The sequence below is a fragment of the Homarus americanus genome, unplaced genomic scaffold (genome assembly GCF_018991925.1).
Source record: "Homarus americanus isolate GMGI-L3 unplaced genomic scaffold, GMGI_Hamer_2.0 scaffold34739, whole genome shotgun sequence".
Taxonomy (NCBI): domain Eukaryota; kingdom Metazoa; phylum Arthropoda; class Malacostraca; order Decapoda; family Nephropidae; genus Homarus; species Homarus americanus.
In genome coordinates this window covers 371,377-398,842 of record NW_024737434.1, presented here as the reverse complement: position 1 = coordinate 398,842, position 27,466 = coordinate 371,377, and the positions used below count along the sequence as shown (strand labels likewise).

Genomic DNA, 27,466 nt, shown 5'->3' with positions numbered 1-27,466 from the left:
ACAATTCTGGTATAAAATTCAACACCATGGAAAAACAAAACTTGGAAACTACGATCTACAGGGAAACATGATCTCAGAGTAACGAAAGTGAGGCATTACCGTAACACTCGAAGATCAGACAAGAAAAACAGGAAAAAAATTCTCCTCACAGACAGACAGACAACATGCTTCCTCTTGAAATTATAGAAGGAAAACTAAGAGAGTGTGTCGTAAGAACCCAACCTGATGATAGTGTTTTCTACTTAGGAGTGTGTGTGTAGGAGCGTGACATGAGGCAAACTACTCACTTTACTGTGTGTGTTGTGTCAGAAAGGAGGCAGTAGGTGTGGATTAGCCTCCACACACCCAACCACACTCTCCCCTCCTCCAAACATATCCACACATCATCTCTTCACTACCCTCATCTCACACACACTCCATCCTCCCACTCCCACCCCCCCCCTCCCCACTCCCAGGTCTTCTTTTACACTCTAAATAAAGAGGTGTATATGTTAACTTGATACAATACCTTGTGACACACACACACACACACACACACACACACACATGGTTCTGGCAGATGTAGGTAAGACCAGAAAATGAAACTCGTAAAATTCCAAGAGCTTTTGTTATTTCACTTCTTCCCGGGAACAGACCGACATGTTGATAGGATGTGCTCTGACAGATCCTGATAACCTGACCAGTTCTCCTTTATCAACCCATGTATTACCACTCTCTAAGTGGCGGCCTCAGTGGCTGATCAGGTTTAGGAGGGATGGCTCAAACCCACATAAACCACCATATATGAACTCAAAGTTTGCAAGAGGGAGTTATTAATTAATCAATTGTGTTATCTTAAGATAAAATGTGACTAACTTACTCTCTCTCTCTCCTCTCTCTCTCTCTCTCTCTCTCTCTCTCTCTCTATCCCTCTCTCTCTCTCTCCTGCAGTTACCGGTAGTTACATCACTTCCACTACCCTGACAGGCAGTGACGGACACACACACACACACACACACACACACACCATGTTTGAGTTACCAAGTCTCCCGGAACAATGGAGTGGTTCCCAGAATAAGGACTCGTAGTTCCCTTGACTCCTCCTCGATGTGCTTGACCAAACAACACAGTCTCGTCCTGCCGGGTTTGGTGTGTTGAACCGGTAACACATATCTCATAAATTCTCTTCTCAGTTGACGGGAACCTGAGTAATGTTTTCACCACAGCAGTGAGTCATGGTGCAGAAAACATCAACAATACAGACAGCGGTGATATTCCCATTAGAGATATAAAGCGAAGGAGATATGAATGAATTCCTTGATAAATGGTTACGGACGGAGTGTACCAGCTGGCCTGAGGGAATACCTGAAGGTTTTATTGCTCATAATAACATTCACTCACTGTTGTACCTTCGTTGTAAACCTTTAATATAAAACTTGTTGATTTACTGATCGGTAATGATTGATAAGAGTTTACCTGGAGTTTACCTGCCAAAGGTGATACATAAAGTCGTTTTTTTTTATTCTATGCAAAAGTTTTACAATAGAATTTTTATATTGTAGACTACAAGAGTGTGTTATTCTACCTGGTAAAAAACATCTATTAATCATAACCTTTTTCTGTATAAACCTCAGTCCAGCTAACCTAACCTAACTAACTTAACCTAACCAAACCTAGAGGTCACGAGGATAATTTGAACAGTTGAAAGTGGTTGGTTGATTAAAAGTTCGTCTCCTAATGAAAATAACTACAGGGGGAGGGAGGGGTGGAGGAGGGTGTTGTAACTGCTTGTCCCGCATCAGCAATTTATGTTTCCAGTGACTTTCATGAATGTCTGAATATCTGTCAAAAGATGAAGAGTTTCTTTTATTATATTCTGTGATTGTAAAGGTTAAAGTGATAAATTATAAACATTCAATCAACACATAAGAAGGTAAATTAGCTGTTAAAACTCATATTAAACCAATAAAACGGACAAATGAGCTGTTAAAACTCATATTAAACCAATAAAACGGACAAATGAGCTGTTAAAACTCCTGTTAAACCAATAAAACGGACAAATGAGCTGTTAAAACTCTTGTTAAACCAATAAAACGGACAAATGAGCTGTTAAACTCTATATTAAAAACAACGGACAAATGAGCTGTCATCTTCAAAACAGAATACAATAACAACAACAATTTACCCCCAGACACAACACTGCAGAATAAGACATACGATCATTGCAACAGAAATGACATAAACAATCTGCAAAAAGCTGCAGCGTTAAGCAATGTCGTTTATCTGCCAGTCAAGTCTTAAGCAATAAACTCCTTGATCCTCTTGTAATGTCTTGATCCTCTTATGACATCTTGATCCTCTTGTGACGTCTTGATCCTCTTGTAACATCTTGATCCTCTTGTGACATCTTGATCCTCTTGTAACGTTTCATCCTCTTGTAACATCTTGATACTCTTGTGACATCTTGATCCTCTTGTAACGTCTTGATCCTCTTGTGACGTCTTGATCCTCTTGTAACGTCTTGATCCTCTTGTGACATCTTGATCCTCTTGTGACATCTTGATCCTCTTGTAACATCTTGATCCTCTTGTGACATCTTGATCCTCTTGTGACGTCTTGATCCTCTTGTAATCCCTTGATCCTCTTCCAATCCCTTGATCCTTTTCCAATCCCATGTTCTTTCCACAACCGGTGATCCAAGCACATTTCCTATGATATCTGATCAGTGCTGGCGGGCGTACGATGCATATTTCAACCTCCTCCTCCTCCTCCTCCTCCTCTCCCCTTCCTCTCCTCCTTATTCATCCCCTCCTCCAGTCGCCTGCCTCCTCCTTCATCTCCTCCTCTCCTCCTCCTCCTTCCATCTCCCGTCTTCTCCCTCCTCCCCAACGCCACCTCCTCCTCCTCCACATCCTTCCATCCATATGCTTCCTCCTCCTCCTGTTCCCCCTATTGCCCACCTCCCCCTCCATCGCCAGCCTCAAGAACACCCTGAGGAACCATCACCTCAAGAGCCAAGTTTTGTCGACTATAAAATTGTTGGAGACAGAGAGAGATGTAGACCTGTAGAGACAGACATCCAAACAGACCACACTACCCACATATAATATTCAGGTGAGAAAATTTTGATAAATAAACCACTCTAACGATCATGTAAAGTCGCTTCCACTTACACCTGGTACAGAAGCTGGCACATTTTGTGAGATATGGCACTGTTCAGGAATGCTTAATTAGTATCCTTAGTCTGGTGGCTATTATTGAGAGGTTCCTTAGGGCCATTCGGGAGGGTTTAATATTATGATATTGACAAACACAGTGTTGCCACATCTCACCAAACACATCAGTCACTGTACCAGGTGTAAATGTATGATGATGATGATGATGATGATGATGATGATGATGATGATGATGATGATGATGATTAAAACAAGAGAGGACATACCAAATGAAAAGTGAGAATCAGTAAAACAAGTAGAATAACATAAGAGACAGACAGTAAAGAGAGAGACAGACAGAAACAGTCACACAGACAGAGAGACAGAAATAAAAGACACAGACTGACAAAAGAGACAGTCTGAAAAGAGAAAGAAAAACAAAGAAAAAACAGAGACAAACAGACATATAAAGATTAAGAAAAAGAGAAAGAAAGAAAGAAAAAGAAAAGAAAAAGAAAGAAAGAAAGAAAGAAAGAAAAGAAAGAAAGAAAGAAAGAAAAGAAAGAAAGACAAATAAAAATCGGAAGGAGAGAGATATATTCAGTTGCTAAGACGCCACAGCGGAGGTTCTGACAATTTTTGATGACACTGGTAGAAGAATAGAAGGCTGAGATATGGGGGAAGGATTCTCGTAGGGTAAGCAGGATACGGTGGCACTCAGGCGGAATATTACTCAGTGAAAATATGAGTGAGTCTTCTTGTAGGGACTGATTGTGGGGGAGGGTTGGAGTGGTGGGGTTGGGAGGAGGGGGTTGGAGGTGGGTGAGGGGTTGGAGTGGGGGAGGGTTTGGAGTGGGGAAGGGGGGTTGGGTGGGGGAGGGTTGGGAAGAGGGGGTTGTTGGGTGGGGTTGTTGGAGAGGATGTGGCTGTTAGAATGCAGTGACTGTTAGTAGAAAGTGACGTTTAATACAGTTTAAAAGACTCAGGTAGTGACTCAATAAATGGGATCCAATTAAATGACTCAAGACAATCAGATGATTACTCAGATAATGACTCACTTACGATAACCAAATAAAGTAATTCGGTTCGTGACTTAGAAGACTCAGAGAAGTAAACCAAAAATTAAAGTGACTCAAGAAAAGTATACCTAATTAAAGTGACTCAAAAAGTACCCCAAGTTAAGTAACTCGAATGAACCCATGAACCTCTGAGGCGAAACTGAGATAAATGACTGAAGCATAAAGAGCCATTCACCTCAGCCAAGAAAAATGAGTTTGATGAAGAATGCTTAATTGTTCCGCTAATTGACACATTGTTGAGTTTGTAATTAAGGAAGAGTTATAAGTGGTTGGTATAAGTGTGTCTTTTAAATGAGTGATGTTATTTAAGTGAGGAACCGAGCCAGTGTTTATAAAAGTTCAAAGAGACGTGACTAAAAATAATCTTATTGTGGAACGTTTATGATTTTTGTTTTTCTGTACTTGTTATTTTAAAATGTCATCTGCCAGGTATGAAGATTTATCTCATGTGCAGATCAAATGAACCTAAGTCGTAATAGGTAGCAAATTAACCTAACCTAACCTAACCTAACCCTTTCACTTTAATCAAAATGTTACCCTCCTCTCCTTCCCCTTCCCAAAAAGTTCTAATGAGTTCTCAACCTAATAATTAACTTTGACCAGAGTACACTAGGTCTTATCACACCTGGCGGCTCCCATCACACCTGGAGGGGATTCACTGATTCATCCAACCTGTTGACTCTCACTAACTTAACTCATTCAAAGTGAGAAGTTCCCGATGAAGATTATATTTGAGCAAGGTTGTTAATCACGGCACGGAGACTTCAGATAATCAGACGTGTTAAAGGAGGTGCTAAGTGTTCCCTCCATACTTGGGTTCGAATCACACAACTGAAGCTTCGAATCTCTAAAACTCCGAATCATCGTATCTCCCGAATCTTTGTACCTCTCGAATCTTTACACCCACTGAACCCCTTATGTAGATTATGAAGCCTTATTTCTACATAATGAAACCTACTTTTTTTTTTATTACACAACATTTGCATCAGATGGGACTATTCTTATCCACATATATGACAATGTACAGATATCCACCTGGAGCCGGAATATCTGTGAGACATCTGATGCCTTCTCTATCTCCCTCGTCCAAGTTCAGGGATTTGGGATTCGGGATTCGGAGGGGTTCAGGGTTTCGGGATTCAGAGTTCGGAGTTCAAGATTCACTGTTTGGAGATTTGGGGGTTCGAGTTTAGGTTTCAGGATTCAAGGTTCGTGGGTTCGGTGGAGGGATTTTAACCTGACTTCATCTAATACGAGAGACAGACAGACAAACAGACAGACAGACAGACAGGGAGGGACAGAAGTGATGGTCTAACAGGGACGACAAATGTATTATTGACAGACCTGGAAATCAATTACATTACATATTTATTACAGTTAATGTATTACAGTATGTCTCCACTTATCTTGCATAACAGAATTACAGTGAATGTATTATGAAACTCCAATTACAGTGAAAGTGAAGGCAAAGTGGAAATGAAATCAGAAATGGCCGACTCGCTTATACAGGTCATCAAATTTAAGCTCCTCTGAGACTCGCTTGCTGACAACCCTGGAACTAGCATTGGACAGAGAGAGGAAGGAGGAGATAGAGAAAGAGATAAATACAGATAGATGGAGAATAAGAACAACTGTGGACAGAGAGAGGAATGATGAGATAGAGAGAGAGAGACAAATAGACAGAATAAGAACAAAGGAAGGAGAGAGATATACGAGGAGATGATAAAAGAAAGGAAGGAGAAAAAGAGAGAGACAAGAATGGAAGGAAAGAGAGGGAGGGAAGAATTGAAGGAGAGAGTGAGATTCGTGGACTCAAAGGGAAAAATAGAGCGAAGGGGGAAGGAAGTGAAGTGAATTAAAGAGAGCAGGAGTGAGGGAAAAAAAAGAAAGGGAAAAGGGAAGGAGAGAAAAGGAGAAGGGAACGAAAAGAAAAAAAAGGGAAACGAGAGAGAGAAAACAGACAAAAATAAAAATAGCGAGGAAAAGTGAAAACCCATGATTACAAAAGAATGAAAGAATGAGAAAGACATAAAAATGAAAAGAAAGGAAGAGAGAGAGAGAGAGATAAAGAGAACAGCAAGACGACTAAAAGAGAGAGAGAGAGAGAGAGACAAAGGACACGAGAGATCAATAAGGAAGACGGACAAAGAAACAAAGAAAGAATAAAAGAGAGACACAGAAGAATACAAACAGATCTAGAGGGAGAAGACAGAGAATCTGGCCACCACCATCAAGCCACATTACACCAACAAGTCCACCATGGATGCGGAAAATTATCCTAGAATATTTCAAAGCAGATGTTCGACAGCTGTGAGTACGCTGGGGGCAACTGTGCTGCCCTGAGGATGATGGGAGGATGTTAGGATAATGAGAGGGGGATGCTGGTGCCCTTATGATGATGGAAGGAGTGATGCTGGTGTCCCTTGAATGATGGAAGGATTTTAGGATGATGGAAGGAGTGATGCTGGTGTCCCTTGACTGATGGAAGGATTTTAGGATGATGGAAGGAGTGATGCTGGTGTCCCTAGGATGATGGAAGGATTTTAGGATAATTAAATGACGTTCAAGGAGTAGAAGGATGTTGATACTGGTAGGATGGCATTAGGATGATACATAGGACACTGGTACCTTTACATCCTAGGAATAGGAGGTGTGAAGTTTAGTCAAGTTAATATCAATGAGATATAAATGCGTAGCGAATTAATGCTTTTTACTTACGAATACTAAACAGGTAATTTGGATAAAGATGCAATTAGTAGATAAACCAATAATAAATATATACAAGTAATAACAAAAAATTGAAAATAATGCAAATGTTAAAAATGTATTGAGAAATGGAGACAAGGTAGATGTGGATATTAACCTGAATGCCAATAAATTGTTACAAATAGAGCGTTGTGCTTTACCTGTGGGAAGATGAATAAGTCAATAAGGCACTGAATGATACATTGAATCATAGAACAGCAGAGGGAGAGACTAGAGAGGTACAGTGTAAAATGCATGAGGAAGAGAAATGTATAAATGAAGGTGAAGATAATGAAGATTGACGTTAATACCGGGTTGTGTTACCTGTATTTGGGGGTCAGTGTAAAGGAGGAATGAAGTAAATTGGAATAAATGGAAGAAGTGGTGTGATTGAGAGTAAATGGAGTGACTAGAACATAGAGGATAAGACATATAGTGAAATTAGATGATGTGAAAGTGAGAAATATGCGAGGAAATGGATTAGGGTTAGGTTAGGTTAGGTGAGGTTAGGTTAGGTTAGGTGAGGTTAGGTTAGGTTAGGTGGAGGTTAGGTTAGGTTAGGTTAGGTTAGGTTAGGTTAGGTTAGGTGAGGTTAGGTTAGGTTAGGTTAGGTTAGGTTAGGTAGCCATATTGAGAGAATGAGACATGATTGACAAAATGATTGATGTAATTGACGCAAAAATAAAGAAATAATTATAAAAAGGTAGACAGGAGAAAACTACCAAAACAACACAACCACCACTGCTGAGGTAACACAGGTGTAGCCTCCCAATGTTGAGGAATAACTCAGAGCGACGAAACATTCACCAAATTCACTGTCTAACCTTTTACCCAGGAACACGATCCGCCAATCGATTAACATCCAGGTTCCCAGTTACTGCTGTGTAGACAGAGGCGACTGGCATAAGATAAAAGTCCAGGAAATTTCCACCCAATACGGAACAACTCGGGATGTGAGGCGAATTTACTGTCCACTACACCACAACAGATATATCTTGACGGTAAATCCTAAGTGTCAGAATATCGTAACATGTAAATGGTGTACTAGTGTTCTCTAAAGATTTAAATTAAAAAAGGCGTAAAAACTAGATACCAATTATTCTTCCATCACTCGAATACAAAATACCTGTTAAAATCCCTCACAGGTGAACTTCAAACAAAATTCCTCTCCCATCAATTGAGAGACAGAGACAGGGAGAGACACTGCAAGGGTTTAACAGTGACAAGTATTGCAGAGGTTCAGTCAATACGTTTTAACAATTTATCGAAAGTTGGCATCTGTGAGAAAATTCCACCAAGATCTACAAAATTTAAAAGAAAACACCCAAAGAAAAAACCTTACACTGGGTTTATTATAGATGACACTACGACACTGCTTCTGAACCATGTGACACAAGAATAACGACTTCAGTTTGTCCAGAGACCTTGACACCATCCCACCGCAGACCCCTCGTAGTGGAATTGGATTATTATTATTATTATTTTTTACGAATTTCGGTTGGGAAATTGAGCAGCGGCGGGTGTTTTAAATATCAATAGTAGGTAGGAAGACGGTCCTCGTCAACTGGCTATCGTATAATTTATTACTAAACCCAATGGAATATTTTAACGCAGGACTAGAGTTAAATAGAAAAAAATTATTTATATATTTTTATAATACATTAATATTTTACTTTCTGAGTTATCTATGCACTTTAACTATCGGTCCAACGAGGAAATACATTTTACAGGTACACTCACCTCACCTGTCACCTTAATTACGTTATTACAAAATCTTACCTGCCATCTTTCACCTAACATTAAATTATATTATACGTATTTCTTCAATTACTCAAGTATTAATTGATTTATTTTATTCTTTGATGTTTTTCTTTTTGTCTGTGAAATGTTTTGACGTTAGCTGTAGCTTAAGGTACACCTGAGGCCCCGTCCACCTGCATACATTAAGAGTTAATTGGAAATATCTGAACTGTGTGTTCCTCTTGTCTCCCCCCCTCCTCCCCTCACCCCAGGGCCTAGCTTTATCAGTCCCTTGCTCTCCTTCTTCTCTTCTTCCTCCTCCTCCCTTCCTATTCCTCCTCTTCCTTCCCCGGGTCCATTGCTCTAACACCTCTTCCTTCTCCTTCTCCTCGTCCTACCCTGGGGGCGTGGCCTTATCAGTCCTCCTTCCTCCTCCTCCTCCTCCTCCTAGGGCGTGGTTCTATCAGACCTTCCCCCCTCCTCCTTCCTTCCTACTCCTCCTCCTCCTCCAGTGTTACGCTTTAACTTCCACACCCACAGTCACCGTCGTTCCTCAGTCGTCACTCACAAATAACACAGTTTTTCCCTCACCCGCGACCACCTGTACCTGGACCTCAGCTGGGTGTCTGTACGTCTGTTTCTCTGGATACATCCTCAAAAAAATATATCACAGCAGAATTTGTTTCCCTTAACTTATAATCATAACTGTTTCCTTTATATGATTCAACTGTTTCATTTAAACGTTAATAATCTGAAAATTATCATATCATAATATCACCCTAACTGTAAATATCACAAATTGGTTTATTTAAAGTCAAATTACATAAAAAAACAACATATCCAAAATGGCGCTAAGACTACACAGAGACTATACCTTCATTCACTATTATTTATACAATATTAACCATCATCATAGTAACCCCTCCCTTCCTCATTTCTTTTTTCTACAATTTTTTCATCCCGTTTTCTTTTTACTGTGTTGCTCCATCACCCCCCCTCCCCCATCACCCCTCCTCCACTACCCCCCTCCACTACCTCCACTACCCCTCCATCCCCACCGCCCCCAACTCATCGGATTTCTTCACTTTCTTTCCGATATTTTTGTCTTCTTCTCCAGCGACTCTGTAGTTCATTACCAGGAAGAATAATTTAACCTTTCTCCTACTGTCATCTTCCTGGTGTGTGTGTGTGTGTGTGTGTGTGTGTGTGTGTTTAGTTGGTTCAGGTGTGTGTGTGTGTGTGTGTGTGTGTGTTTGTTTGTTTAGTTCGTATTTAAGGTGTGTGATTGTTTCAGGTACTCATATTTTCTTATTTCCCATAGTAGCCCGACAGTGGCCCGACAACTCATTTCCGTAGGCCGTCAGTCTCCAGGTACAGTAGCCCGACAACCTAACATTAACATTTCTATTTCTATAACTCACGAATGATTTTATATTCTTGCCTATAATAATATCTATAACAATAAGCATAATAACATGACTTGGTATAATTTTCTACAATAAAAAAAATTGGAACTTTAATTCACAGATAAAATACTTCATAAAAATAAATTTATATCATATACAAATAAGTAAATATCTTCTTTTAAAAAATAAACAACATTCTCTAAGCTCTTATACAAAGTAAACAATTGAAATACATCACCAAACAAAACAAAAACTAAGAAAAATTTTCCCCAATCACTAATTAATTTATTCAAAGTTACTTCCATTACACATGACAATAAAACCTACATAAGCCATCAAATTCTCAACACCAGAAGAATCACCAAAAAATTTAATCACCATGAAATCCTCAATGACCAACCACTATTCTTTTTAATCCATCAAAGCAATACTGTACCTGACGCCAACCAGTTAGAGCCCCAGTTAGAGCCCTAGTTAGAGCCCTAGTTAGAGCCATCGTCACAGGGTAAAGGAAGATATAGTAAAATAAATGATACAAAATAAGGTTTTCCTGTGTAAGGGGGGAGAGGGGAAGGGTGGATGAGGCTGTTCCATCGTCCCTTGACATTATCCAGAGTTTGTAGGTCAGAGGAAGGGAGGGAGAGAGGAAGGGAGGGAGAGAGGAAGGAGAAAGAAGGAATGGATGAATGTATAGAGAGATGGAGGAACAAAGGGAGAGAAACGAGGGAAGGAAGGAAGGGAGAAAGAAAAAAGAAAGAGAGGGAAAGAAGGGAGTAAAAGGAAAGGAGGGAGGAGAGAAAGAGGGGAGGGAGGGAGAGAAGGAGGGAGTGAGGGAGAGAAGGAGGGGGAGGGGAGAGAAGGAGGGAGGAGGGAGAGAAGAAGGTGGTGGAGGGAGAGAAGGAGGGAGGGAGGGAGAGAAGGAGGGAGGAGGGAGAGAAGGAGGGAGGAGGGAGAGAAGAAGGAGAAGGAGAGAAGGAGGGAGGAGGGAGAGAAGGAGGGGAGGAGGGAGAGAAGGAGGGAGTGAGGGGAGAGAAGGAGGAGGGGAGGGAGAGAAGGAGGGAGGGAGGAGAGAAGGAGGGAGTGAGGGAGAAGGAGGGAGGAGGGAGAGAAGGAGGGAGTGGAGGAGAGAAGGAGGGAGGGAGGGGAGAGAAGGAGGGGAGGAGGGGAGAGAAGGGAGGGAGTGAGGGAGAGAAGGAGGGAGGGGAGGGGAGAGAAGGAGGGAGGGAGGGGAGAGAAGGAGAGGAGGGAGAGAAGGAGGGAGTGAGGGGAGAGAAGGAGGGAGGGAGGGGAGAAGGAGGGGAGGGAGGGAGAGAAGGAGGGAGGAGGGAGAGAAGGGAGGGAGGAGGGAGAGAAGGAGGGAGGAGGGAGAAGGAGGGGAGTGAGGGGAGAGAAGGAGGGAGGAGGGGAGGAGAGAAGGAGGGAGTGAGAGAGAAGGAGGGAGTGAGGGAGAGAAGGAGGGAGTGAGGGAGAGAAGGAGGGGGAGTGAGGAGAGAAGGAGGGGAGTGAGGAGAGAAGGAGGGAGGAGAGAGAGAAGGGAGGAGTGAGGGAGAGAAGGAGGGGAGGAGGGGAGAGAAGGGAGGGAGGAGGGAGAGAAGGAGGGAGGAGGGAGAGAAGGAGGGAGGGAGGGAGAGAAGAAGGAGTGAGGGAGAGAAGGAGGAGTGAGGGAGAGAAGTGTCTATTATAAATGGATGTAGGATTAATGTGAGGTGACTGGAGATGTGAGCTGTATGGGGAAGGTAAGGAACGTGAGGGGAGGGAGAGAGGGAGGGAGGAGGGGGGAGAGGGAGGGAGGGAGGGAGAGAAGGAGGGGAGGAAGGAGAGAAGGAGGGAGTGGAGGGGAGAGAAGGGAGGGAGGGAGGGAGAGAGGGAGGGGGGGAGGAGGGGAGAGAAGGAGGGAGGGAGGGGAGAGAAGGAGGGGAGGGAGGGGAGAGAAGGAGGGGAGGGGAGGGGAGAAGGAGGGAGGGGAGGGGAGAGAAGGAGGAGGAGGGAGAGAAGGAGGGAGGGAGGGAGAGAAGGAGGGAGGGGAGGGAGAGAAGGAGGGAGGGAGGGAGAGAAGGAGGGAGGGAGAGAAGGGGAGGGGAGGGAGGGAGAGGGGAGGGGAGGAGGGAGAGAAGGAGGGAGGAGGGAGAGGAGGGAGGGGAGGGAGAGAAGGAGGGGAGGAGGGGAGAGAAGGAGGGGAGTGAGGGGAGAGAAGGAGGGAGGGAGGGAGAGAAGGAGGAGGAGGAGAAGGAGGGGAGGGAGGGGAGAGAAGGAGGGAGGAGGGAGAGAAGGAGGGAGGGAGGGGAGAGAAGGAGGGAGGGGAGGGGAGAGAAGAGGAGGAGGGAGAGAAGGAGGAGGGAGGAGAGAAGGAGGGAGGGGAGGGAGAGAAGGAGGGAGGGGAGGGAGAGAAGGAGGGGAGGGAGGGAGAGAAGGGAGGGAGGAGGGAGAGAAGGAGGGGAGGGGAGGGAGAGAAGGAGGGGAGGGGAGGGAGAGAAGGAGGGAGGGAGGGGAGAGAAGGGAGGGAGGGAGGGAGAGAAGGAGGAGGGGAGGGAGAGAAGGAGGGAGGGGAGGGAGAGAGGGAGGGAGGAGGGAGAGAAGGAGGGAGTGAGGGAGAAGGAGGGGAGGAGGAGAGAAGGGAGGGGAGGGAGGGAGAGGGAGGGAGGGAGGGAGAAGAGGGAGGAGGGGAGAAGGAGGGAGGAGGAGAGAAGGAGGGAGAGGGAGAGAGAGGGGAGGGAGGGAGAGAAGGAGGAGGAGGGGAGAGAAGGAGGGAGTGAGGAGAGGGAGGGAGAGAAGGAGAGAGTGAGGGAGAGAAGGGGAGGAGGAGGGAGAAGGAGGAGTGAGAGAGAAGGAGAGAGGAGGAAAAGGAGGGAGGAGGAGAGAAATACCAAGAACTAATGGAGGAATGATTCAGAGACGGAAAGAAAGAGAGGGAGAGAGAGATAGAGTGAGTGACAGAGATAGATAGACAGAGGGAGACAGACAGACAGAGAAAGGGAAACAGAGAGAGTGATAGTGACAGTGTGTGAAAAAGAGAGAGAGAGAGAGAGAGAGAGAGAGAGAGAGAGAGAGAGAGAGAGAGAGAGAGAGAGAGAGAGAGAGAGAGAAAGTCAGTAAAATACAAAAGTTATAAAGAAAAACATCAAGAGTTCATTAAAATATCACCAGATACAACAAAAACAACAACAAAAACAACATCAACAATAACATAGACCAGACGAACACAGACGATTGAGACTGAACACCTGGTTAAAACACCTGTTATTCTATTCTTCAGACCACCACAACAACGTATAATCATTCACCTGTCTTAACCTAACTCACCTGTAATCAACCCCACATGCTACCTGTATCCACACCAAATACCTACTTTTACATTTTACTTTAATAAATATCTATCCATCCATCCCTGTACCTATCCTCTTGAAAATCTATTACGCCTATCCAATATTACTCAGTCACTCACCTATACCTACTTATCTCGTCACAGATCTTTTTCCATCAGCCTGGGAAAGGAAATGGCCACTGTATGACCTGCTACCGCTGCTATCATCCTCCCACACGTGTGCAAAGCCTCCGTGGAAAGCAAGTGAAGTCTGAGGCCTTACGTGTGGTGACAAAAATGGTTTAGTCCCAATGATTCTGTGTCGAGGAACGGTGAGGGGCACTTTGTTGGGTGGAGAGAGGAAGTGGGGTGTTTTAAAAGCACTTATGAACTCAGGAGAAGTGGGTGACAGGAACACAAGGTAGGGAGTTCAGGGGTGTGTGTGTGTGTGTGTGTCAGTGTTTGCAGGTATAGGGAGGAAGTTCAGGTGTGTGTCAGTGTTTGCAGGTATAGGGAGGAAGTTCAGGTGTGTGTCAGTGTTTGCAGGTATAGGGAGGAAGTTCAGGTGTGTGTCAGTGTTTCCAGGTAGGGAATTCAGGTGTGTTTCAAAGTTACAGGTAGGTTGTACAGGTGTGTTAGTGTTACAGGTAAATAATAGGATAAACAGCCTCAAGACCCCTCACCTGTATATGGGCTCCTTCTCGCCGTTGGTGTACCAGAGGACGACGAAGACCATATCGGAGGAGTCAAGAGCCCCCACCTCGCAGGGCAACACCGCCTCCCGCCCCGACACCGCCTCCACACGACGCCACACTCCTGCAGCAGATACTTAACTCTTACTTTGGGTTCACACAGATGAGAAAATAATAATAAGATTGATAAATATTAATAAAACTTGGAATGAGAATGGAAATAAATCATAAATATATTGCATTATAAGGGACATTACATTGCATTATTTACATAGTTTATTATATATATATTTACTAAACATAACGGCCATAGTATTAACGATCATTACAACAATAACACGAATCAATAATAAACAAACAAAAATATTTAATAACAATACTAAAATGAAATCCAATGACGTATTTTCTATCATCACAAATAATCTATCATTAGAATATTCAATCAAGATAAATTATAAAGGTAAAGCGACTCACCTAACCTTGCCACACAGGTGTTTAATTAACTGTTTATTTCAGGTGATTGTTTTGTGTTCCGTGGTGGAGGGAGTGTTGTGCATGCTAAGTCTGGACTGTGACTGACCCTGCGGACTGTGATTGAGGTGTAGCGAGGGGGGTTGTATGTTCCTAATCACTGAACGAGGTAGTTTAGAGAGTAGTTATCTCCTCCTAAATGGTCGTTCTTATTGTTGGTATATCTTACACCTTAAGTGATTTTGTCAATGTTATGATAAATGGTTAAATAATAATGGGTTACAGTACTAATGGGTCACAGTACTAATGGGTCACAGTACTAATGGGTCACAGTAATAATGGGTCACAGTAATAATGGGTTAGGCTAAGGATAATAATAACTTAAACCCTATTTAACTTTTAACCCTATTTTAAGGTATTTCCTATTATTAACTTATCAATTACACAGTATCTTTCCAATTTATTCTCTCTACTATTCTTATTTTCTTAGTACCGATGTCTCCTATGTCTCCTATCTCTCCTTCTCCTACCAGCACCTATAGCACCTGTCATCCGTACCTTCAAACAGACTGTCTCTCTTCCTGCCTTTGTTTACCTCTTGGTGAAATTGTCTTCAACTATCTTAGAATTATTTTATTTTCTTTCATCTCCCTTGAAAAGTTTTATTCATTTCATTCTTTTATTCGTGAATGTCAACTTTTTTTTCTTTTCTCGTTGACAAATTCCCAGATTCATGTTTTATTTGTGTTTTTGTTTTCAGTTTTCTTTGTTATATTTCTATTTTTCTTCGTTTTTTCGGTTTTTCTGTTGTTTTTTTCTTTTCCAGAGGTTTAGGGGATACTAAAATTTTTCTTTCTATGCATTTAATCTCACTATGTTTTTTGTATTATTTTATTTGAGTTTTTCTACGATAAACCGATTATTATCTCAATATTTTCTCATTTTATCTTTCTATTCATATATTCTTTCTGTCATATTTCTGTCTGTCTGTCTGTCTGTCTCCTCCACCTCACGTCAACACCTCCCCTGTGGAGTCCTTTATTGACACATTCCTCAAGCACCACCACCAAATCCTACCTTCATTTTACCTGTTAATGACAACACACACGCCATCTCATTCACCTGTATCTAAAGGTCTATTTTTAACACTCTATAATTCTCACTTTATCTTATACCTCAACCTTAGTCTTAATTACCTTGAGTTTGATGTTACCTGTGTGAGTTTGTAATTACTTTCTGGGTTGTCTGTCTGTCTGTCTGTCTATCTGTCTGTCTGTCTGTCTATCCGTCTGTCTGTCTGTCTGTATCATTTAAAACAAATACAAAAACTATTAAATTCCTCTTTTGTTGACAATAATAAAACCGACAGATTAAGACCAGCCATCGAACACTATTGCTTATATCCGTGTAATATTAGGTAAAGGTCAGAGAGATATAGTTCAACCACACAGCAGGCCCCCCACACACCCACCACCCCACACCCACCACCACACACCCCACCACCACACCACCACCCACACACCCACAGGCTAACCCTTCTGTTTTTTGGTAGTCACCCTCCCCTTCTCTCCTTTCAGGCTAGTCCGAGAGTGGGTTAATCTAACACCTCTGTCGTATAGTCTAACTCTTCCAGCTGGTTTTGTGTCTGGGAGGATCATAGTGTATGCATGACGTCCGGACTTCCAGAATAGTCCTCTGTGTGAATTCGTCTCCCTGAATGAACCTAGTGTTGGCTTCTCCCACTTGTTCCCATGGTGTCTTATAGGTCGGGGGCGTCACACATACACACACACACACACACACACACACACACACACACACACACACACACACACACACACACCTACAATAGTGACTTGAATATCACATAGGTAAACTTTCTTGTTCGTCTCTTATGCCACAATCAATGTTTCTTCTGTGTTGATGTTATGATTGTGTGTTTCGTGACCAACTCTAAACACGACACTGAAAAAAGGTACTAAACTTCATGTAGACTCAGCATATAGTGATATTTTACTACTACTATTAATACTACTATTGCTACTACTAATACTACTACTACTACTACTACTAAAGGTTAGACCACTTGCCTTGATAAACATTCAACCTTACAGTGATAACGAACACAAAATAAAACACAAAGACAAAGCGATACACAGTGCTAGAACTCTCTCCTCTCTCTCTCTCTCTCTCTCTCTCTCTCTCTCTCTCTCTTTATCTCCAACACGACTCACTATCAGAGCCCATGAAACCAGTGATAGGAAGAAAGATTTTGTGAAATGAAAACAGTCGTAGGATGCCAGGTTGAACCACGATGACCCCTGGTACGTGGTTAGCATGAACGTGGTTGAGTGGAGTCATGTTAGTCGTGTTTATCTCAGGGTAAAAGTCACTGCTAAGAGGAAAATAATCACAAGGTAGTTTTCAGCATCATAGTATTGTGTGTTTTAAAGGAGAGCTTATATAAGGGTTGTAACTTGTAGGGTCGTTGTCTTTATTGTGTTGTTGCTTTTTAATAACCGATGTTGTAAGTGTGTGTTGTGGTTTAGTAAAGATATTAGTCATCAATAATGTGTTCAGTAAGAAGTGATAGAGATATAGTCGTGATATGAAGACTTTGTGAAGAGGTATAGACTAGCTTGCATTTGTTTATGGTGTTTATAGTATAGAGTCATGAAGAAAAACAAAAAACGCATCGACTCGTGTTGACAAAATGCTCGAGACGATTAGGAACTCAAATTAAATGTTTTATTATCTATATAAATCGTAAAACAAAATAAAAATAAAAACCCTCACCTATTTCTGGATTAATTACACCTTCAGCGCCTTCTACAGTATAGAGTCGATTCTCCCTCGACTATAATTAAATTCAGGTTGTGGGTGGGAGGAATCTACGCTCTGGTGGTTAAGTTGCCAAGTTGTTGAAGAGTTTGGCATAGTTGGTTGAGTTAAGGTAGGGAATATAGGAACAATAGAGAGGTTATATAAGGTGAAATTAAGTCATTTTGAGTCAGGGACGATATATAGTAAGTCAAGGTATATAGTGTAAGTGCCGTTTGTGTCACTTATATAGGAAAATATATTAAAGTTTATAGTGAGAGAGAGAGAGAGAGAGTCCAAGAAAGATGAGTATGAGAGATAGATGATGATAAATGGAGGAGAGAAGAAGAAAATCACAAAATGTTGCCAAAAATAACAGAATATTATGTCAGGTTTAACACAGGAAGGCAGTCATGGGTGAAGCCTTTACTACCTACTGTAGCAGCGTCCCTCCTTCTCCCTTGGGAGGAGCCACCAGCCTGCTGGAGGTTTCCACCCCATCCTGTTTGGGCTTGAGTAATCCTCTGGCGTGTGTGGGTGTGTGTGTGTATGTGTGTGTGTGTGTGTGTGTGTGTGTGTGTGTGGGTGATATAGTACCCTGAAGAAAGTCAACAAAAGTACATCGTCACTTACCTGTCAAACACCATGATATAGTGTAAATACATATACCTTATATATATACATGCCACCGCATGGCAGGGTAAGTTTATATAGTGGGTCAACCAAGGGACTTCTACAACATTTATTAGAGACATTAGGAACGAGGGAGGAAGCAACTTACCGAAATCATCAAGAGCCAACACCCCGGCACCAGCGTTAACCAGACTAAGAAAATTCATCTGGTGAGTACGGCAAATCAACACAGTAATAAAGGTACATCCAAAGTTTGTGGTTCTCCAAGTTATTTCCTCCGTAATTTGGGTCGGGGCAGGGGCAGGGGCAGGACGAGGCAGGGTGGGGGGCAGGGGCAGGGCAGGCGGAACGGGCGGGCGGGGCGGGGCGGGTGGGGCAGGGGTGGGGTGGGGCGGGGCGGGGAGGGCGGGGCAGACTTTTAAGAATGGTTTCTCTGAGCGCATCGTTAGCCTGGATGACTACCTGAGTATACTTACACTACCATTACCAAGATCAGGAAGAACCTCACAAGAACCTTACTTTACACGTCTCAGTTTTACGTCAAACACTCAACTTTACCTGAATGACAAGTTCAGTTATAAGTGAGTGTGTCAGTGTGTACGTGTGTGTATCAGTGTGTACGTGTGTGTGTCAGTGTGTACGTGTGTGTGTCAGTGTGCACGTGTGTGTCAGTGTGTGCGTGTTGTGTGTGTGTACGTAGGTATCAGTGTGTACGTGTGTGTCAGTGTGTACGTGTGTCAGTGTGTACGTGAGTGTATCAGTGTGTACGTGTGTGTCAGTGTGTACGTGTGTGTGTCAGTGTGTACGTGAGTGTATCAGTGTGTACGTGTGTGTCAGTGTGTCGTGTGTACTGGTGTGGTCAGTGTGTACGTGGTGTATCAGTGTGTACGTGTGTCAGTGTGTGTGTGTGTCGAGTGTGTACGTGTGTGTCAGTGTGTATGTGAGTGTATCAGTGTGTACGTGTGTGTCAGTGTGTACGTGTGTGTGTCAGTGTGTACGTGTGTGTGTCAGTGTGTACGTGAGTGTATCAGTGCGTACGTGTGTGTGTTAGTAGTTGAGGTGATGACTGTCTAATGGGGTTCAATTTAAAGGGTATTACTCTAAATGGTCCTTAAATTTAATGGGTGCCAAGTCCTAATGGCTCCCTACTGTAAACCTAAGCCTTCGTAAATGGTCCTTAATTATTATAATCACCGCATTAAAATTAGGTTAGGTTAGGTTAGGCTGGCTGGGTTGGGTTAGGTTGGTTGGGGTAGGTTAGGTTGAGGTGGGTTGGGTTAGGGTGGAGGTTAGGTTAGAGTTGGGTTAGGGTGGGTTAGGGTAGGTGGGGTTATGTTGGGTTAGGGTAGGTTAGGTAGGTTGGGTTGGGTTAGGGTGGGGTTAGGGTAGGGTGGGTTAGGTTGGGTGGGTTAGGTTAGGGTAGGTTAGGGTGGGTTAGGTTAGGTTGGGTTAGTTGGGTTGGAGTTAGGGTGGGAGTGAGGTTAGGGTGGGTTAGGGTGGGTTAGAGTGTTAGAGTTGGGTTAGGGTGGGTTAGGTTAGGGAGTAGGTTAGGTTAGGGTGGGTTAGGTTGGGTTAGGTTAGGGTAGGTTAGGTTGGGTTAGGGTAGGTTAGGGTGGGTTAGGGTGTTAGGTTAGGGTAGGTTAGGTTGGGTTAGGGTGGGTTAGGGGTGGGTTAGGGTGGGTTAGGGTAGGTTAGGTTAGGGTAGGTTAGGTTAGAGTTGGGTTAGGTTAGGTGGGTTAGGGTAGGTTAGGGTAGGGTAGGTTAGGTTAGGTTAGGGTGGGGTTAGGGGAGGTTAGGTTATTGGGGTGGGTTAGGTTAGGTGGGTTAGGGTAGGTTAGGTTAGGGTGGGTTAGGTGGGAAGGTTAGGGTGGTTGGGGTAGGCGTTTAGGGTAGGTTGGAGGGTTAGGGTAGGTTAGGGTAGGTTAGGTTAGGTGGGTTAGGGTAGGTTAGGTTAGGGTAGGATTGGGTTAGGTTGGGAGTAGGTTAGGGTAGGTTAGGGTAGGTTAGGGTGGGATTGGGTTAGGGTAGGTTAGGTTAGGTTGGGTTAGGTTAGGGTAGGTTAGGGTAGGTTAGGGTAGGGTAGGTTATGTTGGGTTAGGGTGAGTTAGGGTAGAGTTAGGTAGGTTAGGTTAGTGGGTTAGGGTGGGTTAGGGTAGGTTAGAGATTGGGTTAGGTTAGGGTAGGTTAGGTTAGGGTGGGTTAGGGTAAGGCTAGGCTGGGTTGGGTTAGGGTGGGTTAGGGTAGGTTAGGGTGGAGTTAGGTTAGGGTAGGTTAGGGTAGGTTAAGGTTAGGTTGGGTTGGGTTAGGCTAGGTTATGTTAGAGGGATTAGTTAGTTGGGATTGGGTTAGGTTGGGTTTGGGGTAGGTTTGGGGTGGGTTGGGGTGAGTTAGGAGGTTATGTTAGGGTGGGGTTGGGTTAGGAGTAGGTTAGGGTGGGATTGGGGTAGGTTAGGGTAGGTTAGGTTAGGTTAGGTTGGGTTAGGATAGGTTAGGGTAGGCTAGGCTAGGTTAGGTTAGGGTAGGTTAGGGTAGGTTAGGGTAGGTTAGGTTAGGGTAGGTTAGGGTAGGTTAGGCTAGGTTAGGTTAGGTTAGGCTAGGTTAGGTTAGAATTGGAGTTATGTTAGGGTAGGTTAGGTTAGGGTAGGTTAGGGTAGGTTAGGGTAGGTTAGGGTAGGGTAGGTTAGGTTAGGGTAGGTTAGGTTAGGGTAGGTTAGGTTAGGGTAGGTTAGGGTAGGCTAGGCTAGGTTAGGTTAGGGTAGGTTAGGGTAGGCCAGGGTAGGTTAGGTTAGGGTAGGTTAGGGTAGGTTAGGGTAGGTTAGGGTAGGTCTGGGTGGGTTAGCATTATGGTGGGTAACTTTAAGGTGAAATAAACTCGGGTGTCTAAACTTCACGTGATCCACAGGTTCTTACCATCTCACAGGTAAAAGATACAACTGTTCTGATATTGATTCCTGAATGTTATTGACTCCTATTTCTTTCCCTCTCTCTCACCCTTCTTTCCCTCCCGCTTTCTCTCCCTCTCACCCTTCTTCCCCTCCCTCTCCCCTCCCTCTCCCACTCAATCAACATTCCACATTCATAACACCAAAAACGTAATAGTTCTTAATAGCTACAGCACACGAACTTAAACACTAGCTACACACACATATTTGAAAACCTAATAGCAGTAAATTCTCTCTCATTTCTCTCTCAGTTCTCTCTCAGTTCTCTCTCAGTTCCCTCACTACTACATGCAATAATCCCCACACGGTGAAATAAACAGCCTGGAAAATATCGATATTAATTACTCGCTTATTGCATATGGCGGAGGTGCACCTTACCTAACCTAACCTAACCATGATTGTACCGTGATGTAACCCCTTATGTACCGTGAATTAAATCATGGTACACAAGGGGTTACATCACGGTACAGAAAAAACGATTAATGTACGATTATGTATATTTATGTATTTTTTAGCATAATTTTGTACCTTGAGTTTTCGTGTTACATTTTCTGGCCGATATTCTGCGTCCTAAACTAGAGAGAGAGAGAGAGAGAGAGAGAGAGAGAGAGAGAGAGAGGATATTTTAGACCAGGGACTCATTCTGGATGGGGCCCAGTTGGAACGGGTGGCTATTAGACTTGCATCCGATAGGGGGAAACAGCGAACACTGACTAGCGAACGGCAAAAAAGATCCCCCAAAAAAATATCCCAGCGAATAAAATCTTTCTATCTGAGAATTATAAAACATTATATTTTACCCTAAAAACTGAGATAAAAATCAAGAATTAAATATTTTTTAATTTCTTGGTATTATTACTAAAAAAAATTACCTTATTTTCACTAAAGTTTGTGGGAAAATTGATGGGAATAATTATATGTATCTGTTTCACCTGGATACGGAATTGTGAGTTAATTGGGATATTTTTTTCAGCACCTGTCGTGTTATCTCACCTGTTGTATACCCTTAACACAGGTAAGAGTGTTGCAGTGATGAGAAACAAAATCGATGCCTCGTGATAATAATGACCTTAATAATATATCAATACTTTCATTATACAAACTGTAATCTATCAATACTTTCATTATACAAACTATAATGAATAACAAAGATAAACAAACACAAAAATCAAACCAACAAGTAAACACCAAAATCCCAAATTCTGTAATGAACCGTAAATGACTGTAATCTAATCACCTAAATATAATACAAACCATTACAGTGACATGGGATTACTTTGGCACACCTGAATATTTATTATTATGATAATCTGATTGACTTGGCCACCTGACTATTACAGCAGCTTTGAGGGTGAATGGAATATTTAATTGATGGTAAATGAGGCAACATAGAAGCACCGTGGTTAAAAAAAGGAATTTATATTTATCTTATTTACGCTTCAGTTATTCCATTATGAGAAGAACTACATACATACATACATACATACATACATACATACATACATACATACATACATACCCCCCCCCCCACACCTCTCCCTCACACAATGTATACTTCAACCTTTACACCACGAAAGAAAATCACTATGTACGTCAGGATCTGGTCGCAGTACGTGGGAAGGAAACAGATCTACCAAGGGGAGAGAGTTGCGGCGTGTTGTAAGCTACAGGGAATCATAGGTAAAGTACTATATGCTATATTTGGGGGGTTAGGTTAGGTTAGGTTAGGTTATCATTTCCCTAAACTACCAATAATTAAAATACCGAGAATAGATTTTATTAAGTAGAAATATAACCCAGAATACTCTCCCTTATAATGCTATAAGAAATATCGTACAGTATTACGTGTTGAACTGGGTGACCTCCACAACACGTAATATCAGAAAGTGAAATTGAGCTTTGAGAAAATATGTTATGGACAACTTGTGAGATGTGCTGATCCCTGGAGACCTTGAGTTATTAATAAATTCTGAACTTTGCTGTGGGAAGGAAGAGGAGGAGGGTAAGGAGGAAGAGGTGGAAGGGAAGAAGGATAGGAAGAAGGAGGGAAAGAAGGAGGAGGGAAAGGAAGAAGAGGAATATTGTGAAAGATGAATAATGTTTTGTTTGTTTTTTGTGAGGAAGAGTTACTGTTTGTGGGTTAAAATGATTCATTTTACGAGATTTGTATTTCATTTCCCCCCCTATCTCTCTCTCTCTCTCTTCCCTCTCTCTCTTAATCCCCTTCTCTCCTCCCTCTTCCCTCTCCTCCTTCTTTCTTCCTACTTCCTCTGTCTTCCCTCTCCCTCCCAATCCCCTTCTCTTCCTCTCTCTCCTGGCCCCCTCTCCCTCTTTCCTAGTACCCCTTCTCTCTCTCTCCCTCTTTCCCCATTGTCACCTTCCCCCCTTCCTCTTCCTCCCCTCACCCTCCCCCTTCCTCCCCCACCCCCACGTCATCAACATACACACATATTCACAGCTATATCGATGGCCTCTGTATTCAGGCTGACGTAAGCGATACAGTGTTTCCCTAGTCCACGAAATTGCCTTCACTTGACCCATCATACTGGAGTCGTAAGTCTGGCGAGGTACAGTATTTGACCATGAAACGCATATCCCAGTGACCTAATGACCTCCCCCCCCCCCAGAGGTCATAAAAATCCATAATTTATTTTCACTATTTTTGTTACTTAATCTTCCCGTCGTGTCGTGTCGTTCCGTGTCGTTCCGTGCTCCATTACTCCACCATCACTTCACTAATTCTCTCACCATCATCCTCCACTTTCCCCTCTTCGCTTTCTTTGATCTTTCTACTTATTATACACCTGTTTCTTTTAATTAACAGTTCACCTTTCATCTCTCACCAGGTAACTCTAATTTTTTAGGTGTATATTTTATCTACGAGTAAAAATGTCTTGTGAATATTTTTAATACTTTTTTTTATCTCTGTCATTAACTTTATTTCTGCAAAGTTTAATTATATTTTTAAGTTTATTTTCTTATTTTTTAACATCTTTTGGGGTTATTTTTATTTTATTTATTTTTTATTTTCGTGTTTATTATTTAATTTTTCAAACTTTTTTGTTCTTTCTTTTCCGCTTCTCTTATTATTGTTGTTTTTCTTCTTCATCTTCATATTTCTCTAATTCTTTGTCTTATTCTCCATTATCTCTTTCCATCGTCTTTATCCATTTTACTATATTCCTCGTGTTAATCCTTATCCCAAAATATTAACTACTTTCTAAAAACTTATCGTAAATAAAAGTTTATAAACTTTTTCAATTCTAAAATTTTCAAATTAAATAAAAAATTCTAATTACGATTTAATGAGTTTTTTTGAATGAGTTGTTTCACTATTTTTATTTAGTTTTTTTTTTATTAGTTAAAGTTTTTTCTTCTAATTTTCGATAGTAAAAATGTCATTCATCCAGTAGGCCTATTTTATTAAACTTAATTCAATAGTACTTTTTTCAATTCAACGGTACTCTAGAGTCCTTTATGTCCACAGAAGAGCAACAATACATAGTACCGTCCCCTCACCAGTATGTACTCAGTACTCAAGAGTACACTAGTAGGACATAAACTTGTTTTGTTGACACAGAAGCTTCGAATGTTTTGTTGTTGAACGAATAAAAAAGATCTCTCTCTCTCTCTCTCTCTCTCTCTCTCTCTCTCTCTCTCTCTCTCTCTCTCTCTCTCTCTCTCTCTCTCTCCCCAATTATCTCCTCCACTTGCTATTCCTTCATCTCATTCCCTCTGTCTCAAAACGCCTTAAGGACCAGACTCCTCATGCTCAGACTCGAGTGCCACTTGAGCTATATTCGTGTGTCGTCATTATGTGCTGCTAGGTGAAGGCCAGTCTTCCGTCGTGGGGACTGAGGAGGGGTGCTGGAGGGCTGGGGGGCTGGGGAGGGTGGGAGGAGGGGTATCTGTGGGTGGGGAGGAGGCGGAGGATGGTTGGGGGAAGAGGCTTGGAGGCGGTTAGGGAGGGGGGGGGGCTGACTGGTGGAGGTGCAGTGGACTGAGGAGGGGGCTGGAGGGGGCTGATGGGTGGGAGGGTGGAGTTAGGCTGGGGGCTAAATCTCGTAGCCACTCACGTCATACCTGCATCAGTTCTCCATATAAAGGGCTTCTTCCCTCTACATAATCTGTTAATTGGAGGTTTCACATCTAACGGACCTTCGATATAACGGACTTTCATCGCTATATAGTTAGTTAAATGGAGGTTAGGTTAGGTTAGGTTAGGTTAGGTTAGGTTAGGTTAGGTTAGGGTGGGGGATAGGTTAGGTTAGGTTAGGTTAGGTTAGGGTGGGGGATAGCTTAAGCCCATGGTACAAACTAACATTAACAGGTGTAATAGCAGGTAGCAGGTGTTAACAGGTGTAATTATCAGGTGACAGGTGTTAACAGGTGTAATAGCAGGTAGCAGGTGTTAACAGGTGTAATTATCAGATGACAGGTGTTAACAGGTGTAATAGCAGGTAGCAGGTGTTAACAGGTGTAATTATCAGGTGACAGGTGTTAACAGGTGTAATTATCAGGTGACAGGTGTTAACAGGTGTTGACTTTTATGATACGACTGAACAACCAATAGGAGTGAATAAGATCCTATACTTGTACCATTCTAGTGTATGATTGGCCACTGAGTGATAATCTGAGCTGTTGTTTTAGTTTTAATTAAGGTTTATGAAAGAGGTCATATAAACAAACCAGAAGACGTTTATTCATTCAGCTGCTTCTTTCTCAGATTTCTTTCATCACTTCTTTCACCACAACTACCCCTCTATCACCCTTCTTTCACCACAACTACCCCTCTATCACCCTTCTTTCACCACAACTCCCCCTCTATCACCCTTCTTTCACCACAACTACCCCTCTATCACCCTTCTTTCACCACAACTACCCCTCTATCACCCTTCTTTCACCACAACTACCCCTCTATCACCCTTCTTTCACCACAACTACCCCTCAATCACCCTTCTTTCACCCTACAACTACCCCTCTATCACCCTTCTTTCACACACCCCTCTATCACCCTTCTACCCCTCTATCACCCCTTCTTTCACCACAACTACCCCTCTATCACCCTTCTTTCACCACAACTACCCCTCTATCACCCTTCTTTCACCACAACTACCCCTCTATCACCTTCTTCCCCCTCTATCACCTTCTTTCACACAACTACCCCTCTATCACCCTTCTTTCACCACAACTACCCCTCTATCACCCTTCTTTCACCACAACTACCCTCTATCACCCTTCTTTCACCACAACTACCCCTCAATCACCCTTCTTTCCTACAACTACCCTCTATCACCTTCTTTCACCACTACTCTACTTTAACTATCTATCGCTTTGTTTACACTCCGTCTACCACTACCACCCGACCCCTGTGTTTCCTCCCCTCGTTTACTTCTTCCCTGGGACGTAAATCTCTCTCTCTCTCTCTCTCTCTCTCTCTCTCTCTCTCTCTCTCTCTCTCTCTCTCTCTCTCTCTCTCCTCATAGCTCTTCTAAACTTTCACCCTCCCCCCCACTTCTCCTTTTCCCCCTCCATCCAGTACACAGCTGTCATGTCCACTCTCTCTCTCACCCTCCCACAGTCGAATCCACTCACTTGTGTCCAAAAGCTTTTATTTCTTTTTTACCTGTATTCCGATAGTAGAGACATGAATTACTCTCACCTGAAGATTTGGCACCCCAGCTTAATTACTTTCACCTGTAGATTAGGCACTGCAGTTTAATTACTTTCACCTGTAGATTAGTCACCCCAGTTAATTACTATCACCGGATGAGTCTCATAATAAGTATTACCAAAACAATCTAAATAAAAAAAATAGTAATAACCTGTTTATACAGATGTGACCTGCTACACCGTGATCGATCTCTAACTTGGTAACACTGTATAGACTATGAACCACTGAGAGGCAGATATTATACTAGTTCTAATTAAAACCTATATATTCTGATTACTTCTTTCCCGGTAAGTAACAGATACAAAGACACACTTGAACCCAAAACCTCCAGGGAAAATGATATTGGGGAAATAGACTCAGAACTAAACGGAAATTCACAAGTAATATTATTTTTACCACAGAAAGATGATGGACAAATACACAGCATCTCCCAGTTACGTTAATTAAATCACGAGAAGGGAACACGAATTCTTGAAACTTTTTTATTTATATATTTAAAGATTAATTAGTCTTTCTTAATTCTAATATCACCTAAAATAATGCCACAGGTAAAGGATTAATTATACCTGTGAAAGGAACAGGTAATATTAATTTGGTTATTACCTAAACATGAACATTATTGTATAGTCATTACTCTATGTTATATTTTATAATTAATTAATGTTATGTAAAAATATGAAAGAGTAACAATAAATATTTTAACAATGAACAGAAGTCAAATAAAACAAATTTATGGACAACAAAAATCATACCTGGTGTTAATGAGGGATATTGCACCTGACATTCTGCTGTAAGTTTGAAGGTAAATGAATTAAATCTCTCGAATGTT

The 27,466-nt window shown here is 42.4% G+C and overlaps 1 protein-coding gene across 1 annotated transcript in view; it reads right to left on the bottom strand.

Moving 5' to 3' along the window:
• The window catches only part of LOC121873428 (nephrin-like), a 297,799-nt gene that overhangs the window by 193,817 nt on the left and 76,516 nt on the right, over window positions 1–27,466 (bottom strand). Inside the window, exon 3 of the mRNA XM_042377008.1 lies at window positions 14,089–14,221. Within this exon, the coding sequence (XP_042232942.1) occupies window positions 14,089–14,221 (133 nt within the window). The remainder of the gene's footprint in view (window positions 1–14,088; window positions 14,222–27,466) is intronic.